Raw genomic sequence first — 19,920 nt, 5'->3', positions numbered from 1 at the left:
TTAGAGAGTTGGGAGGAGAATCATTTTTGTTTAATTTTTAATTTATTTTATTTTAAATATTTTAAATCAAATAAATTATAATTTTTTTTTTTACATAAATTAGATGAAAATATCCTTAGTTGGATAACAGAGATAAACACATGGACCAAATTGGCGAAATTGTAAAACACATAAACTAAATTAACCCAATGACTAAAAACATTGACCATTTTGACATTTAAGCCTTTTATGAGGGTTTGTATTCTAGTTATGCAAGATTTTGATTACTAAATTTATTTTCCAAACCTGAAAACTTGTTTGGTAACTATTTTTAGTTTCACTTTTTAAAAATATAACTTTTTTGAGTTTATAAAATTTAGCTTCAGCTTTCATATTTTTGTTTTCGCTAGAAATAAAAACTGAAAGTAGTTACCAAATAAGTCTTCCGATGTTTGGACAAAAAATATATTTGAAGAACCTGGTCGACAAACACCCTACAAACACATTGTCAGTGTCACAAAGTGATGACTTCAAAATTTAAGAAAAACTAATCAACTGGGCTTCAAAAAAAGTTATTAAAAGAATATCAGTTCTTATCAAAGAAATCAGGTATAGCTAACAATTAGTCGTGCAAATATCACGCGTTTCACAAAACAAGTTATCACTTGCACTCTGGTCTGAACGGAGGCGGGCAGCTGCAGTCTTTGACGAGGGCAAAAGGAAAGAACTGCTTTAGAATCACGATAGCCTGGTGGCGACAGTATTTGTTGACACATCCGGAATCCACCCTCCCCGAAACCATAACCCTTCACGCTGAAAGCTTGCTGACACATCGCGCATTCAATCATAACAATAGTGAATTAGCTGAAAAGAAAACATATTGTTCAGCCGTAAAGAGACAGCAGCAAAACAATTGGATGGATTCAAAAGAAAAAATGACAGATGTACTATGGCAACTCACATAGGAATTTCGAATAAACCAATCAGCAAAAGCATGCTGTTCCAACTCAAATCCTGTGGACTGCCATTCACCGATGTGATTCTTATATTTCTTCTTCTCTCTTACCCTGCAAATAATATAAAGTATAGGGTAAATTAGTATGAAGGAACCTAAGAGCACTTGCTTTGTTGACGAAGTTCTAATAATGAGCATTAATTCTTGAATCAGTCAAACTTCAAAAAGTGTTTTGAGTACTACTATAGCAACGAGAAGCAGTTCAATCGACAAAGGCCAAACGCTCTGTCATGATCTGCTGTTCAGCAAACACATACAAATGCAAAAACTGATAAGCTGAAGTGATATTTAGAAAAAGAAATCTGTTAACACATCGCTGAAGTAACAAAACTGAGTCGAACAAACTTTCACATGCAGTATCTGTGGAGATTGACAGATATAAATGTAAGTTGACAAATGCAATATATCAATAGTATTTTCCTACAAAAACATCAGCTTCCATAAATAAAAAAGGGGATATAAAAACAATAGAAGAGAAGCATATCTTAAGTGTAATTCAACTACTTTTCAGCTTCTCCTTTTGCAACATCGTAGAGTGAAACAAAGGATGGACTGTAGGCAATTGCATGAAAAAAAATTTGGGTGCGATTAGTAACTATAGCGCCTGAAAGTTTTTGCTTCTAGATTGCAACAACCATCAAGCCGGCTGCCGCTACGGTTGTTTTGCTCTTCCACGTATGCTATTAGGATTTCTCCATTACTCAAAAACATAATTGGCATGTACCCGAAACATCTTGGGGACAAGTTCTCAATGACAAGAATTTGAGTCCAAGACTGTTGGACCCCATATTCCTTCATAACCCAGAACTCTAATTTGGTAGACGGTTTACCATGCACACATAGAAGGAGACAACCTCCTAACTGTCCCAACTGTAAATAATCCGAATACCACTCATGCATTGCTTCCACGAGCCCAGGTGAGAGTGTAGGTGCGGGTAGCGATCGAAATTGTTCGCTTTCAAAATTGAAAGCATATATAGAAAACTCTGACAAGTCATATGGAGCCCAATGTTGAGCTCCGTGCAGAAAAGCGTCAAACGGTAACTGAATTGCTTCGTCTCTGTTTCTCTTAAGTATAGTTTGAGGAACACTTCCAATGCTTCTCCAAACTCATGTGCCACGGGTGTATATCTCAGCCTCACGCTCACCATAGAATTCGTTGTTAGATGAGGTTGTTTGCAAGACCTTGTACTCATTGGTCCCAATGTTATATCCAAGTGCAATAAAACCGCATCGACGCCTACCATTATCATTAGATGGAATTGAGATCCACTCACCCAACACAGGGTTGCACACATACATACCATCAGTTTCCGCTCCATACAAACAAAGTAAACCATCACAAGAGTTTATCAACTCGAACTTGAAATTGGGCAGGCTATTTTTGGCAGTGAAAATCATTTTTTCGACCCCAAAATCAGAACCAGCAGCAGTCTCTACTATCTGGGCCAAATAAAGTTTTTTCACTGACGAATAAGATCGCCAAACCTTCATCAAGATCCCAATGGGTGAACTTGGAAGATGGAGACGAGCAAATTGAGGGTCAGAAATCATAGAAAGCCACTCTTTGCAAACGCACTTGCAGTTCAAGACGGTCTTGAAGCAGAATTACAATTCTAACAACGTCTAAACTGTGAAATTTCGCAAATAGATGTGTTCCATAAACAAACAATGAAAAGAGAAAAGCGTAGTAATTTTATGAATCGAAAAGACGAGCTCACCGGCGATTTCGATATGGTTTTTATAGCTTTCTGGTTTTAGAGAGAGACAGAGACAGAGAGGAAAGAGAAAAGACGTACCGAAACACGCAGGTCCCGTCGTGAGTCGGGGAAACCGGCTCAGGGAAGGGAGGGTCTTGAGTGACTTCTGGAACTCAAATCCTAAATGCAGTTACAATTTTAACGATCGTGCTAGAATTTATTGTATGAACCAACAACTAATAAATTTACAATTATAATCTTTAATATATAACTACAAAAATTGTGAGAAAAGAAAAAAAAAAAAAAAAAAAAAAAAAAGAGGAGAATTCGAGGGAGATGGCACGATGGTTCTTTCAGCCACTAACATGCTTGCTGATGATGATACGTTCTCAATGGGGCATATAATTAATGTCACAGGACATTTTCTCTGTCTAATCCCTAAGCAACGAGAGATTTTTCAGGATGACCGATACATAGGATGGTACACCACGTGTCATTATACAAATAGTGGGATATATGTGCTAAAAAGTTAATAACTTAAAAAATAAAATTTCCCACCACTCCTATTAAAACACGTGGTGTACCATTTGTATTCCCGTCACAACTAAAAATTTCTCCTAAACAAGAGTTCTCCATTTCTCCTTACCAGAAAAGGGGCCAATAAAGTGGCTCATCGATTTGCACGTTTGAGACTTTCAAGTGAGCAATGAAGAGTGTGGTTTGAAGAACTCGTGAGATCATTTGAGATCCCTTTATGGAAAATAGTTTATCTTTGTAACTAAATGTGTAACGCTCTTTTTTTCTTCGATTGGGTTGATATCCCAACAAGATTTTGTCGAGGCTCTTTATTTTGCACTATATCCTTCATGTACTGTACAAATTTCAAATTCCTTTACAAATGAATATCATACTTTGAACTAAAAAAAGAGGAACATTAAAGTAATTTTGAACAAACAATTTTTTACCTTCTTTTTTTTTAAACCTTACAGTCATGTCACGCCATTGCATTCTAAACTCATTCTCTCTCTCTCTCTCTCTCTCCATAACCACCAACACTTTTTTTTATGCTTGCATAACTCCTATTGAAAAAAAATAATTAAAAACTGTTGCAGTCCTATTAAATTAGGAATGTGATTGTGTATCTAGGGATATCTCTTAATATTCCCCTTGGTAGTTAATATCCTATTAAAGTTGTAATCCTATAAGGATAAAGATTTAATTTATCATATTACTATAAATAAAGACACAATTGAGTGATACAACAAACACCTCATAATTACATCTCTCTATTCTCTCTCTTAATGCTGGCCCTCTCCCTCTCTACTCCTAAATACAATTCAGTAAATCCTACAACAAAAACAATAATGTGTGATCTTTGCTAGTAATTAAATAAATAAATATTTTAAAAATTAAAAATAACAAAAAAAAAATTCCCTAATTAGTAGGAAAAAAGCTTATTATCGTATTAATTGTAAGCCTCATGCTAATATCCATCCATAGTGTAAACGCTAATTTGGATTAATAGTCTTGTGGTAATAAAGTAATCAGCAGATAGTCTCTGTAGTAAAAAAAAAACTTAGAAACTAAACCCTATGATGATGTTCATTAGGATTTAAGCTTGTAATTAATATTTTTGTCAACCATTCGTTAACTTATTTAACCATTACCAAAAGGTTGTTGATGAAATGCTTGAGCATGCTCCAAGCATTGGATTTTTTATTATACGGAATTTTTTTGTCAAATGTCATTTCAGCTTTCATTGATTTTTTTTTTTTTTTCCTCCTCAACCGCTGCCAACTTGTAAGTCTAGTCTACAGTAAAGAGGGCTAAAGAATAAAAAGCTAAAACATAGTCTAATTTGGACAAATTTCAACTCCAACCAAAGCCATTCTTTAGCCTGATAGCCGGTCCGTTTGTTGGGGCCAAGCTGTACATCCTAAGGGCTAAGGCTACTTTTGAAAGAATTCAAGGGCAACACAATGCCATTTTTGTATGTGATGAGTGCTTGCTTTCAGCATATGCTCCTTACGAAATAAATTATTCCTGCTAAAGTAATATAAATGTGAAAATTCATGTTTCGGGAATACTTATAAGACCATTATAAAAAATTGGTCTCTAATTATAATCATTAAATTAACAATTAATCTTTTTTTATTATTACTGTTAAATTGTTGAAATGCTTGTGAAAAATATTTTTAAATTGTCTTCTAGTGAAACAAGTTGTTTTCACGTGCACTTAACCAATAAATAAAGAATAAATTTAAAATTAATAAATTATTGAGGGGTTATATTTAGCTTTTTCGGTTGGAGACTGTATATGAATATAGTCTGATACTATTCAATAAAAATAATTTTCTGAAGGGTTATAATTCTTGATGGAGCTATATTTAGCCATTTCGATTGGAAATGGCTTAAGGTCCTGATCCTTTTAGCCAAATATGCAGCTACTCTTCAGCTTTTAGCTATTGTGAAAAATTGTGATAATATCATCTAAATTAGAAAATGAAGCCACTTTGTACAACGGTCTGATGATATTCTTCTTCACTTGTAAGTGAGAGGTTTTAGGTTCGAATATCGTCAATGGTTCGAATATCGTGAATGGAGAATTTGATACCAAATTAGGCTGTCCATTGTGTGGCTTAGCCGAACTTCCTTTATCCTTAATGTAAAATATATCGTTGTACTAAAAAAAATTAGAAAATGAAAAATTGAGAGAGTAAAGAAAAGGTTGCAATGGCTACACAAACTAGCCCTGAGCATGCCCGTACGGGCGATAGTTGCAAGGGGAGGGAGGTTTCTGACCCCGACTAATATGAAGGTCTTAATTACTAAGACAGTCAAACGCTTGCAAGCATTTCTCATTTTAGTTAAGTTACGGTAATCACCCACTAATGTGAAGACAATTAACCGAAAATTAAAAACATAAGACAGAAAAATACCATCCTAATTGGTCTCTCCTCTCGAATAAGCTCCAAATTCCAAATTGATCAATGGTATGTACTCACGTATGACATGCAATTCTATTAAGATTTTGTCGTTTATGGTTTATGGATTTTATATTGGTTTTGTTTTATTAAGTTGTTGGATATTTTAAGTTTTTGGATTTAAACTAGGGGCACTTTGATTCAGGTCCAAAAAATTCAGCTGTTTTTGAATTGGGTCCAATTTTATTTCATTTTCTATTACACCTATTTTGCCCCTGGAATTTTTTTTTTTAATTCTTTAAATTTGAATTTTTAAAATTTGAATCTTCAAATACCTTTATCTACCCGTTTTTTAATTAAAAAGACATTATTACAAATCTTATAAGTTTATCAAAAATTAAACGAAACATTGCTAGAGGTAGATAAAAAATTTGTGATGTAGGTAGAATCTATGATAGAGGTAGCCTATGAACAAAAACCTATTGTATAGATAGATAATACAAAATAATCTATGATACAGATAGACTATGAACAATACCTATTGTATAGGTAGATAACACAGTTAATTTGTGATATATAGGTAGATAACACAATTAATCTTATATAGATTATCAACAAAATATGTAATATATAGGTAGATAAATACAATTCATGATACAGGCACAGTATAATATAAAAAGATAAATAAATAAATAAAGGACAAGTGATATAGGTAGATAAAAACCAAAAAAAAATCGTGAAGAAAAATGATATTGAGGGAGGAAACACTAGAGAAAATGCTAATTCGATAGAACTTCAAAGTTAAAATATATATATATATATATATAAAGGAGAATGAAGCCCAAAATATATATATATATATATATATATATATATATATATATATGAGACGAAGAACCCAAAACACAAGATTGACTAATACAATTTTATTTTTATTTTTTTAAAAAGAAACCAATCAAATGTATATTGATCATCCTTATGAAAGGAGGAGCAAAAGAATAATATTATGGTAGAAGACTACTGGGAAAAATAACAGAGGAAGAGAAAGATATTGTGAGGGAGAAACAAGAAAAGAGAAATGAACGATTTGGGGAAGGAGAAGAAAAAAAAGGAGATTTATATCCCTAATCCTATAATTAAGGATACGATTAACATTAATCACAAACTTAAAAAAAACAGTAATTACTTAATTGGTCAATTTAAGGGTAAATTTGGCAAGAGAATACAAATAAGCTTATGTGGACAATGAATCACTGGACCTAACCTAAAAATTAAATAAAATTGGACTATAACTAATAATGGCTCATAAAATTGGACTCATATTAAGTTTCCCCTTTAAACTAATATAATCGTATAACTAATATACATTTGGTCATCAATTTCTGATGAGAACCTTAAGAGAGCATAATTGCTTACATATCTGCCACTCTCAATTTTATTAACTTTATGTTTTTTTTTCTTAAATCCTTTTGTAATTGGATTGATTTTTACAAGTATGACCTATAAATGGAGGATTTGAAATGATTACTACAACTAGTCAATTTTTTTACACCAGTATGAACTATTTAATATAAGTTTCAATATCATCTTGAAGTGATAATTTCTCTTTTAAACGTATATAACTCATATAATAGTACTTTTTTTTATGAGTGAACGACAAATTATTTATTTTAGGTTAAGTTATGGGCTTGTTTGGAAATGGTTTTAAAATAACTGAAAATGCATTTACAAAAATATTTTTGGGTACTAAAAGCATTTAAAGTTAGTGGCGGAGCCACTTGGGAGCTAGGAAATGATTGGGCTTATCCTGAAGTTTCTTCACCTTGTAGCTTCTATTTGTGTTCTTTGGTGGATATTCTGTATTTTTCGACTTATGTGTTTTTGCTCTCAGTTAGCTTTATTATGTTCTTCGAATTGGCCCAAAAAATATGTTTTACAATTGTATTGTTATGAAATCAAAGTCTTATATCAACTAGTCTTTCTTACTTAGTTCCCCATTTTGCATGACACAATGTTGTTTACAATGAAACCACGCATATATGGAATAAAGAAGAATTTATCTTGAATGAAAATTTTTATAGCTGCAGTTTGAGCCATGATTATTAATTTTTTTGTCGAACTTCAATTTAGAAATTTACAAAGAAGTTCAGTGCTTATGATATAACTATTCAATGTTAATTTTTTTTCGTGACTTAATTACTCTCTTTTGATTAATTTTTTTTTCATTCCAAAACAAAAAACGAACCCGCATTTTTCCCCCATTAGTATATTACTTTTGTTGCTCGTGTTTCTTATTTTTCTCGTTTTTTTACTCTACCACTGCTTGAAGTATATGCTTATTACAGTAAGCATTTCATCTGCTTTTTTTAGGATTTATTTGCATGTTTACTAAGAATTGATTACAAAAATATTTTTACCAAAAACTCTTTCAGACATTATGAAATCACTTCCAAAAGAGTCATGTTACCAAGTGTTTCTAATTTTTTTTTTTTTTTGACCAACGATATTATCTACACTAAGGGGATGAGGGAGTCAACTTAGTCTTACAATGAGCCTGCAATAATGTGGTTCAAATTCTCATTTGGTGAGAATTGAATCTAAGATCTCTCACTTACAAGTGAAGAGGAATATCACTCGACCGTAATACTAAGTGTCAAGTTTTTCTGACATAAAAATTGAGCAAAGATTATGTTACCAAAAGTAACTATTTTTTTTTTCAATAAAAGAAAAGATAAAATAGTTATTTTCTTTTATTTTCCTTTAAATTTTTTACTGAAAGAAAGCACATAAATGTCAAAAAAAAAAAAAAAATACCGGCATAAAAGGAAAATGAAAAAAAAAAAAAAAAAAAATGGAAAACTAATGGAAACATCCTAGAAAACTTTCATTTAACCTTAAGGACAAATAATTTCAAAAATGGCAATGTTGCCCTTGAAAACCTTCTAACAGAAAAAAAAACCAAAAGTATCCAATCTCCAACATCCATCAGAAGTCACATGCTCTTCATCAAAGCAAATATAAGAATTCCAGGAGAAAAAACTGTGCAGCAGGTTCACATGTAAAGCAAAATGAGACAAACAAGTTCACATGCAAACCAAAAGGAGACAAGCAAATTCACATGCATTTATCAAACAAAAGTCAGACATGTTTTCAGCAACACTCCTGATATTTTCAGCAATAGTAGAAGCAAAGTGACAAATATCAAGGAGATGTTCACACCAACCACTTGTAAAATTTTATACCATTATAGCCTCATTCAATATATATAAGTGTAGTTCTATTCATTGTAAATATACCTCAACATCTCAACACCTGAACACCTTATTCTTACCATATACTCACACCATCTTCATACTCTCAAGCATCTGTAGTTTTCATAGCATCCTTGTAAACACTTTCTTGTAAACAATTATCTTTGTAAACATTCTATATATCAATAAAAATGCAAATGTACATATTCAAGCAATCTCCAAGTCTTAAGTAAGTTTTCTTTTCTTTCTTACTTTTCTTTCTTTAGTGTGTTTGCTTAATTAGACTTCTAGTCCAAAACAAGGAAACACTATTGTAGTTATATTATTAACATGCTAAACTGACGATCATACTTTGTTCGAGCACTCTATTATAGCTGAATGCTTACCATACAAATATTGGACATTAACCAGGGTACCTCTGAGTTCTTCGTACCTCTGAGTTCAGCCGTTAAGGCCTTATACTTGTATTGTGAGTGGCCATCATGCTGAAACATGTCGAGTTCCATGTGTAAGGTTTTATGTCTAGTTGTTATAATGGTCATCCGACTATTTAATAGTATAATTATAATAGTAAATACATTGAGGACGGAAGTCATTGATACAACTGATATCATACTTGTTTATTTTGTATGAATAACATATATTATTGTCCTTGTAGACCTTGTCAACTACAACCACTAGGTATTTATTGTCCCAGACACCCCACTATAAATAGCATAAAGAGAAGATTAGCATATATATCCAAAGAATTAGCAGGACTTTGAAGAATCAAAAATTTTATCTTGGTTATCTTGAATATCCTTCATTTATTCATAAATATAATAACACAGAAGTGCAGCATAAAGTTTTAGAAGCAAAAAGAGCAACATATCAAACTTTAGAGACCCTAAGAGAAAAAAGAGAGTTTCTAAGAAGCTAGTTAGCCGTAACTTTAGAAAAAGGTAGACTGTAGTTTATAATATATTACTTTAGTTTAGAAATTAGTGAACCTTGAAAAAGAAAAATAATCTTAGATCAAAATAGTTTAGTTTGTTATTTTCCATTGAGAAACCATAATCATGTTTTGCATAGTAAAGAAAATCCACTAGCCAATAGTATAGTAGATCTTACTCTTAGTCAAGCAGAAATTATAAAATTAGAAAATAATAAGTATAATCATTTGTTAAACCAGTTATTAGAGTATTTTCAGAAAAATTTCATAAAAGCAATTAGACAAAATTTAAACTATATTACATTTCAGTTAGAAAATAATAATAAAAATATTCAAAAGTTTTCTATCAAAAGAGAGAAAAAAGAGCTTGTTGACCTCATAGATAGTAAGTCAAAGCAAGTAGTTGAGTAGTTAAAATTAGAAGTCCAAAAAATTCAATTAGTGCAAAAAGAGTTAAGTGAACAAGTAGATAAGTTGCATAATAAAATAGATAAATTATTAGTTTAATTATTAATTTAATGACCGATTCTAAAACTAGCAGAAAATATATCCAAGCTTTGAAAGAAATTAGTAAGTTAGACAAAGAACCAGTAGGTTTAATAGATTTTTCAATACAAGTAGCCAGTAGTAATATTCCCATTAGGCAAAACAATTTAATTATTCAATTAGTTTTAAGTTTGGCTAAAAAATTAGATCAAGTTAAAGAACAAATAGCAGAAATAAACCAAGTTTTTCATAACGCATCTTCATCACTTCCACCATCTTTGCTAGATAAATTAGAAAATTTAACTTTAAGTGCAAATAATAATATTAGAAGACCTAAGCTAAATCCTTTTGATAATAGAAAATGGAACTCTTTAGTAAAAAAAGGAAAAGAAGTAGTTAAAGCTGAAGATATTTATCCAAATGAAGAAGAAGCACAAGAATTTATTCGAAGAGGTTTTGAGAGAACACAGAAAAATAAATATATTTTGTATCAATTAGGTTTATTTGAAAACAGAAGTAAAATTGGAAGTAGCATCAGTCAACATGAAGTTAGCTGTATCAATAAAGAAGTTGCATTTAATTTAATTAGTAAGGAAGCAGTTATGCATTTGAGAAAATCACATTTCAGTCAGATTCATATAGGAACAATATTAATTGGAATAGTAGGATTAATCAGAGCACAAGTAGGCACAAAAGCATTAGTATACATATATGACGATAGATGAGATAGTCACCAACAAGCAGCAATAGCAACAACTGAAGTAGATTTAAACTCAAACTTAGCAGTCATAGGTTGTATTCCAAATTATGTTATGACAATTAATGAATTTAGTAAATATATTAAAGAAAGCATAAGAACAAAAAATTATAATATGAAAAGAGAAAATAAAAATTTATGTATTAGCTTAATGTATATTGGTAAACTGTCTGATAAATACAATCATAAGTTGAATTTAGAATTTCAAAATTAAGTTCAAACATTTGGTAGTAAACATGTAAATATGATAGAAGCAAAACTCGTAGATAATAGTTTTTTAGAAGGAACTCAGTGGACATTACCTAATTTACAAGTAGCAAGAAATAGACAACCAAATAAAGTACAAATATATGAAACTAGTATAGGTCAAGCAACAATTAGGTTTAGTAATTACAAACAACAAGAAAAAATAAAAGAGAATGAAAGTGAAATCGAAAATGAGAGTATACATATGGCTTTTGATAATTTAGATATTAATTTAGTTGAGAAATTCTTTGATCATATTGTAGATAAGCTTAGAGAAGATATTGATCATTTAAATGAAGAATAATACTTAGAAAAATATAGGACATATGATTTAGAACTACATAGAATTTCAGATGAAGAGATGAAAAAATTAATTTTAGAAATAGGAGTATAACATATTTTAGGATCAAAAAAATATAATAATTTATTAGAATTGAAAGAAGAATGTAATCCAGCAGAAGAAAGTAGTACATTAGCAGTAGAAAACCCAGGATGCGCAAGTAGAACTGATCAACAATTTTTTAGACCAACAAATGAACAATATAATGAAAAAGCAAAAATAGATTACATGGAAGAAAATATGATAAAACCACCTAGAAAAAATAGGATTCTATATTTGAGAGGGTTCGAACAAATTAATATAGCTGGAAATATATTAAATTTAGATAATATAGATCCACAAGATTGGGAAAGAATGGTTGAGAGATGGGAAAAGAGTTGCGTACATGTAGCATTAATGTTAGATTTTAGTAATTCACAAAATATGTTAGATTATTTTGAGCATACTTTAGATGGTTTAGTTTTTTATTATTTCTAGTCATGAAAAGTGACACACCCCGATCGAGATCAGGGCGTGCTGACCGTCACGTGGAAGTGACGTAGCCATGTGCACAATACGGAAGCTAATAAAATAATAATGGAAATAGTAATACGAATAAATAAAAACTGGTTTTACATAAAGTAATAACACGTGCAATGTAAGTGCGACGCCTAGTTCAGAGCATAAGCCTAAAGCAGTCCAAATGAAAATGACGCGACAACAGTACACCCGAAGGTAGCCCTACGCTGGTGATCGTCTGTCAGAAATGCCGGGAAAGTCCTCTCGGGAAAACCACCAAACCTGCTAGTCAACTAGAATCTGGAGGGGCGCAAAACAAAAGCGTGAGTGGGCAAAAACAAAGCTTTTCGAAAACCATTTAATAAATAAGTTCTAACCCCTCGCCGTAAAACCTGTATACTTCCTAGAAAATAGATATACATATATCTACCAATCATGCTCAAGAATATGCCATGCCAAAACCTCAGAATGAAATGCAAGTGCTCAGGTATAAATCATATCAATAACATATAATCTGGCAGCCGGAGTCACCTAACGTGACCTGTACGGCTGCATCTAGAGCTCAAATCTCAATCTCACTAACTGGACCTGCACACGAGTCGGAACCACCTAAGGTGGTATGTACGACAGACCTGAGTATAATATATATATACGCTCAAGTGCTACGATCACGTGAAGGCTTGGCGAATAATCGCGGGTCACCTACGAGTCGGAACCACCTAAAGTGGTCTGTATGACAGGACTGTGCACCTAACTTGGATCCAAGCTGAGCGTGTGGTGCGGGAGGTGAACATCACGTGAATGACTGTGCCCAACTCTGGGCAGGAGCACTAACACCGGGGGTGCAGGTTATGAGCTCTCTAAGTATCTCAAATCACTACTAAATGTAAACATGAATAACACTTACCTGGCACTTACCTGTGCGTCCGCAGCACCAAATATGCATATATATAAACAATTAATAATGCAACTAACGATGCATAAACAACGGTAATATAGTGCATGGCATATAAACGAATAAACGTTTAAATCAATTTCTGGGAAAATATAAGTATATAGGTATATACGAAAAACCAAAAGCCCACTCACTGGTATGTGGAAGGGTCGTAGCCCCCCTGCCTCGAGTGACCACGCTCGTCCTCGGGATAGGTATCACCTATATGCGAAACAACTACAAAAACGTTAATTTTAAAGCACATAACCAACCTTTAGAAATAACTTATCATACAATGCTCAAATAGGGTGTATGAATACACCAACGTGATCTACTCAACCTCAGGAATATCCCCATTTTTTTAAAAATAATTTTTCACCGCCGCACGCGCCCCCACGCTCCGGCCAAGACACGGTCACACGCGCCGGCCATGCGCAGGCACGTGCCTGGCACGCTGACGGCGTCAGTTAACGCCTTTAGGAATATTCCGTTATTCCTAACGGATTCCGTTAACGGCGTCAGGAATATTCCGTCAGACTTGACGGAATATTCCGTCGTCTTTTCCAGCGAGCCTCCGGCATCGTCGCCGGCGCCGGAAAATCGGGAAAATTTCAAACCCTGATATCTTCTTCGTTTTTCAACCAAATTTCACAAAATTGGTACCAAAATGAAGCTTACAACGAGAGGAACACAATCATACTACTTTCAAGGGCTAAAATCCATGAAATCTCACCTGAAAAATCACCCCAACTCCGGCCAACCTCGAAACTCGTGATCCCGACGTCCAAAACCTTCAAACGAACCACCCCGAGCCTCCTAGGGACCTCACCAAGCTTCCTACAAGCTTGAAATTTCCTAAAACGTGAGAAATCACGTGTGCATGAACAGTACCCAAAATCGGGCATCGTGAGTTCGACGTGAAAACGAGGTATTCTTACCTGAAATAGGTATGGTTGGACTCCTACAAGCCTCACGAGTCTGAATATATGCTTGGATTCTTCGATCTGTGAAGGTTTGATGGGTTTTGGGTGTGGTCCGTACAAAGGATATGAAAAATGGGAAAGGGAAAGGCACGGGGGAGGTGCAGGGATAGGGAGAAAGGGTGTGGGGTGTAGGTTAGTGTGTGTGTGGCCCAAACATGCCAACAAAACCCAAACACACACACACAACGTAAAATAACACTAGGGGCAAAACTGTCTTTTCACGCGTACGTTTTTAAAATTCTCGGGACGGGCTGTCAAAACCTACCCACCTTAATAGAATTTCGTCCCGAAATTCAAAACAACCAAATAACAACCCCTAGTGATCAAAGAACAACCGAGGATACAAATCCCTCATCCGATCTTCTGTTTCCCACGTAGCTTCCTCCACTGAATGATTCATCCACAAAACTTTCACTAAACTCACCGTCTTGTTCCTCAGAACCTTTTCCTTCCAATCTAGTATCGTCACTGGCTCCTCATCATAAGTCAAATCTGGATTAATTTCCAAGGGTTGAGGAGGTATCACATGAGACGGATCAGCAACATAATGTCAAAGCATAGACATGTGAAAAACATTATGTACTTTAGCCAACTCTGGAGGCAACTCCAACCTGTAAGCTACCTCACCAACTCGCTCAGTGACCATGTATGGTCCAATGTACCTGGGACTTAATTTACCTTTCTTTCCAAATCGTACCACGCCTCTCCATGGTGAAAGCTTCATAAATACCCAATCTTCAACCTCATACACTCTGTTTGTAGCATGCCGATCTGCTAGACTCTTCTGCCTGTCCTGGGTTGCCTTCAGGTTAGACTTAATTACCTGAACATTTTGAGTAGTCTCTTCAACAATCTCTGGACCCACTAAAACTCTTTTTCCGACCTCTGACCAACACAATGGCGTGCGACAAGATCTACCATACAATGCCTCAAATGGCGCCATGTCGATACTCGAATGAAAGCTATTGTTGTAGGAAAATTCCATTAAATCCAACCGTTTGTGCCAAGCATCACCAAACTGTAGCACCGAAGCTCGCAACATATCCTCCAAAGTCTTAATAGTTCTCTCTGACTGTCCGTCCGTCTGAGGATGATACGTTGTACTATAAAGTAGTCTCGTACCCAAAGCTTCCTGAAATGCTACCCAAAACTTAGATGTAAATCGTGGATCACGATCCGAGACAATACTCACAGGGACACCATGGTATTTCACAATCTTCGAGATAAACAACTCCGCTAATCGGCCCAAATAATACTTCTCCCTCACAGGAATAAAATGTGTTGACTTAGTAAACCGATCAACTATCACTCAAATGCCATCAAAACCATTATGTGTACGCGGAAGCTTGTACACAAAATCCATAGTAATATTTTCCCATTTCCACTCTGGAACGGGAAGCGGCTGCAACATCCCAAACGGCTTCTTCTTTTCTGCCTTAACTTGCTGACAAACAGCACACTTACTTACATACTCAGCTATCTCCCTCTTCATACCCGGCCAATAATAAAATGGTCGAATGGTATGAAACATTTTAGTAGCTCCTGGATGCATGGCGTAAGCCGAAATATGTGCTTCGTCGAGAATTGCTTTCTTTAATTCCAAATTATTCGGCACGAACATCCTACCCTCCTGCATCAACATGCCGTCCGAATCACGATCTTTGAGGTCTCTCCTCCTTCCTCGATCTCGAGCTTGGACCAATTCCTGGGTTTCCCTATTAGCTACCTGAGCTTCAAGCACCCGATCGACCAAAATCGGCCTAACTTGAAAATTAGCAAGTAAAGCCACATCTCGATCTTCTGCTTCCAACCTCACTCCCGTAGAACGTAAGTCTGCCAAAAGAGGAATACGACTCGCATACAACTCATTAATGCGGCCCTGAGACTTCCTGCTAAGTGCATCAGCAACTACATTTGCACGACAAGGATGATAATCAATCGTGCAGTCATAATCACTTAGCAGCTCCAACCACCTCCGCTGACGAAGATTAAGATATTTCTGCGTAAAAAGATATTGAAGACTCTTGTGATCTGTAAAGATCCTACATTTCTCTCCGTAAAGATAGTGTCTCCATAACTTCAACGCAAAAATGATAGCTGCTAACTCCAAATCATGTGTAGGGTAATTCAACTCATGAAGTTTCAACTGTCGTGAAGCATAAGCAATCACCCTACCATGCTGCATCAACATACATCCCAGACCATTCAAGGAAGCATCGCTATAAACCTCGAAATCACTACTATCGTCCGGGAGTGCCAATACAGGTGCATGAGTGAAACAATACTTCAACTGCTGGAAACTCTGCTCACACTTATCATCCCACTCAAATTTAACGTCTTTCCTCGTTAATCTCGTCAGTGGTAAAGAAATCACAGAGAAATCCTTAACAAACCGCCGATAATACCCTGCTAAACCAAGAAAACTCCTCACCTCGGTGACGGTTCGCGGTTGCTCCCAACTCTCTGGTAAAGCAATCACAGAGAAATCCTTAACAAACCGCCGATAATACCCTGCTAAACCAAGAAAACTCCTCACCTCGGTGACGGTTCGCGGTTGCTCCCAACTCTCTACAGCTGCGACCTTCTGTGGATCCACCAAAATACCCTGAGCTGAAATGATGTACCCCAAAAACGCAACTTGGTCTAACCAAAACTGGCACTTGCTAAACTTAGCATACAATTGGTGTTCTCTCAACCTTTTCAACACCAAAGTAAGATGTCAAATATGCTCCGCTTTCGATTTAGAATACACCAGAATGTCGTCGATGAAAACAATAACAAACCTATCCAAATATGGCTGGAACACCCGGTTCATCAAATCCATAAAAGCAGCTGGTGCATTCGTCAACCCAAATGGCATTACCAGAAACTCGTAATGACCATAACGAGTCCTGAATGCCGTCTTAAGAACATCATCCCTACTAATCTTCAGCTGATAATACCCAGACCTCAAGTCAATCTTGGAAAACACACAAGCACCTCGAAGCTGATCGAACAAGTCATCAATACGTGGCAATGGATAACGGTTTTTAATCGTCACCCGATTCAATTGCCTATAGTCAATACATAGCCTCAAAGTTCCGTCTTTCTTCCTCACAAACAATACTGGAGCTCCCCAAGGTGAAGTACTAGGCTGGATGAAACCCTTATCCACTAATTCTTGCAACTGAACTTTCAATTCCCTTAACTCAGCGAGAGCCATACGATAAGGAGTCAAGGAAATAGGATTAGTACCTGGAAACAACTCGATAGTAAACTTCATGTCTCGGTCCGGTGGTAACCCAGGTAAATCCTCGGGGAAAACATCGGGAAAGTGTCTGACTACTCTCACATCCTCAACTCTACTAGGAGCAGCCTCATCCAACACCACATGAGCTAAATACCCCTGGCAACCTTTAGACAACAACCTTTTCGCTCGCAAAGCCGAAATAACGCCATGTTTCACCCCACTCTGCTCGCCCACAAAAGTAACCACAGGTAGTCCAGGACGATGGAACGTAACTATTTTCCCGTAGCAATCAATATTGGCACGATTGAAATGCAACCAATATGTGCCCAAAATCACATCAAAATCAATAATGTCTAACGGGATAAGATCAGCTGGCATAACCACATCCTCAACTATCACCGAACATCCTGGGTACACACGATCTACTATACATCTCTCCCCTATAGGCATAGCGAACTCTAAATCATACCCTAGAGGTGTGGGGCGAGGTTGCGTCACTTGAGCAAATGTATGAGAAATCACAGAATGTGTAGCACCACAATCAATTAATACTCTAGCAAAATAACCAAAGATATTTAACGTACCCATAATCAAATCTGGATTATTCTGAGCATCCTGCAGAGAAATATTATGAATACGCCCATGGGTCTGCTGTCGTCCACCTCGACCTCTGCTCGTCTGACCACCATGACTCTGAGTGCCACGCCTTTGACTGGGTTGACCAGACTGCCTCGAAGACCCCGCACTACTCGTAGCAATCTCCCCCTGCTGGAACTGTCCTCCCTGAAACCACTGAGAACCGCCTGCTGAAGCTGGAGGATACGGCATATAGCCGCCAGAATACGGAGGATAACCCACCTGAGGATATGGGTCCTGGGGATACTGATACTGTCTCGGGGCATAAGGAACAACATCACCCTGATAGTGGTAGGCACCACCTCGACCTGCCTGTCCATAACTACCCAGACCCTGAATCTGCTGAATCGGTGCAGGTGGCGGCAAGAAAGTCTGCTGCTGACTCTGGGGACAATTTGCAGCCCGATGTCCCATCTGCCCACACGTAAAGCAACCACTGCTGCCACGCCTACATTCACCAAAATGCCGGTTATTACACCTGCGGCAAACTGGGGCCCTACCTCTACCACCATCACCCTGCCTCTGGCCTCTAGCACCACCAGCAAACCTACCTCCACGTCCCTGACCAGTGGCACTGAAACCTCCGCTAGAAGAGCTAGAACTAGAGCCACCCCTCTTGAAGTTCTGTGTCCTACGAGGCCCGAGCAACGCCTGACCTTTACCTTTATCATCTTTCTTCTGATTACCATCCTTCTCTTCCTCCTCACTTTCGCTCAGCATGTTTTCTGAATCCTCAATCCTCAACAGAATCTCATAAAACTCCTGGTAGGTATCACAGTGGGTGGTGGTCGTCATCGAACGCCACTTCTTCTTAGTACCTAAACGGAAACGACGAAGCATCTCCGCCGAATTACCCGCAACATCTGGATGGTAGCGAGACAGATCAGTGAACCTCCGATAGTACTCATTCGCCGTCATCTTCCCCTGTTTCAGCTCAGTGAACTCCTGCTTCTTACGATCAATATACTCAAGAGGCACAAACCTTCTCCTGAACAACTCTTGGAAAACATCCCAATCAGTCCTCTCAACTGGAGTCAAACGACGAAGTTCCTGCTCCCACCAGGCTGCAAACTCCTTACCCAGAAACCACGATGTCGTCTCAACCCACTTCTCAACTGGGAGATTCCCCTGACTGTGCAAAACACGAAAAGTCTTCTCAATATGCTCTAACCATCGCTCCGCACCCTCATGACCCTCGTTACCTTTGAACTTATCCAACTTCAAATTATACATAGTCTCCAGAGGAGTCCTCTGGGGAGGGCGGATCGCCGACTGAATAGTTGTAGCAATAGCTTCCCCCAGCTGAGCAATATCGGGGAAATTAGGCTCAGCAGAGCGACGTGGTTCCCGACGAGGCGGCATAATTCTGACAGAAGACACCAAAACCATTAGAATGTGCACATGACTGTGCACATGACTGCCAAACCTAGGCTCTGATACCAAACTGACACACCCCGATCGAGACGAGGGCGTGTTGGCCGTCACGTGGAAGTGACGTAGTCATGTGCACAGTGCGGAAGCTAATAAAATAATAATGGAAATAGTAATACGAATAAATAAAAACTGGTTTTACATAAAGTAATAACATGTGCAATGTAAGTGCGACGCCTAGTTCAGAGCATAAGCCTAAAGCAGTCCAAATGAAAATGACGCGACAACAGTACACCCGAAGGTGGCCCTACGCTGGTGATCGTCTGTCAGAAATGTTGGGAAAGTCCTCTGGGGAAAACCACCAAACCTGCTAGTAAACTAGAACCTGGAGGGGCGCAAAACAAAAGCGTGAGTGGGCAAAAACAAAGCTTTTCGAAAACCATTTAATAAATAAGTTTTAACCCCTCGCTGTAAAACCTGTATACTTCCCAGAAAATAGATATATATATATATATACCAATCATGCTCAAGAATATGCCATGCCAAAACCTCAGAATGAAATGCAAGTGCTCAGGTATAAATCATATCAATAACATATAATCTGGCAGCCGGAGTCACCTAACGTGACCTGTACGGTTGC

General features: G+C 36.6%; 1 protein-coding gene, 1 long non-coding RNA gene and 1 pseudogene across 2 annotated transcripts; all 3 read right to left on the bottom strand.

Annotated features, from left to right (window-relative positions):
- Window positions 1-430: 430 nt before the first annotated feature.
- Window positions 431-2,992, bottom strand: LOC148697919 (uncharacterized). The gene is made up of 3 exons (XR_015960309.1): window positions 2,794-2,992; window positions 941-1,046; window positions 431-843 (listed from the first exon to the last, which is right to left on the bottom strand). It is a non-coding gene; the product is annotated as an uncharacterized LOC148697919 (long non-coding RNA).
- LOC137714421 (F-box/kelch-repeat protein At3g23880-like) lies at window positions 1,074-2,602 on the bottom strand (annotated as a pseudogene).
- Window positions 2,993-17,640: 14,648 nt separating the features above from the next.
- Window positions 17,641-19,271, bottom strand: LOC148697918 (uncharacterized). Its single transcript, XM_088690333.1, has 3 exons — window positions 18,222-19,271; window positions 18,064-18,161; window positions 17,641-17,644 (listed from the first exon to the last, which is right to left on the bottom strand). Exons 1-3 carry the CDS (start codon window positions 19,269-19,271, stop codon window positions 17,641-17,643), a joined length of 1,152 nt encoding a protein of 383 aa, XP_088546459.1.
- Window positions 19,272-19,920: the final 649 nt, after the last annotated feature.

Source organism: Pyrus communis, chromosome 3 (assembly GCF_041283825.1).
Source record: "Pyrus communis isolate YQ-2024b chromosome 3, ASM4128382v1, whole genome shotgun sequence".
NCBI classification, from domain to species: domain Eukaryota; kingdom Viridiplantae; phylum Streptophyta; class Magnoliopsida; order Rosales; family Rosaceae; genus Pyrus; species Pyrus communis.
The sequence above is the reverse complement of the archived record's forward strand: the minus strand, read 5'-3'. Positions and strand labels throughout refer to the sequence as shown.

Bases quoted from the DNA above. Each gene is read 5' to 3' on its own strand.
- LOC148697918 (XM_088690333.1), bottom strand. From the start codon at position 19,271: ATGCCGCCTCGTCGGGAACCACGTCGCTCTGCTGAGCCTAATTTCCCC. The intron at 18,162-18,221 runs GCAGGTCGAGGT...GCCCCGAGACAG, and splicing joins GTCTGGGTAGTTATGGACAG to TATCAGTATCCCCAGGACCC.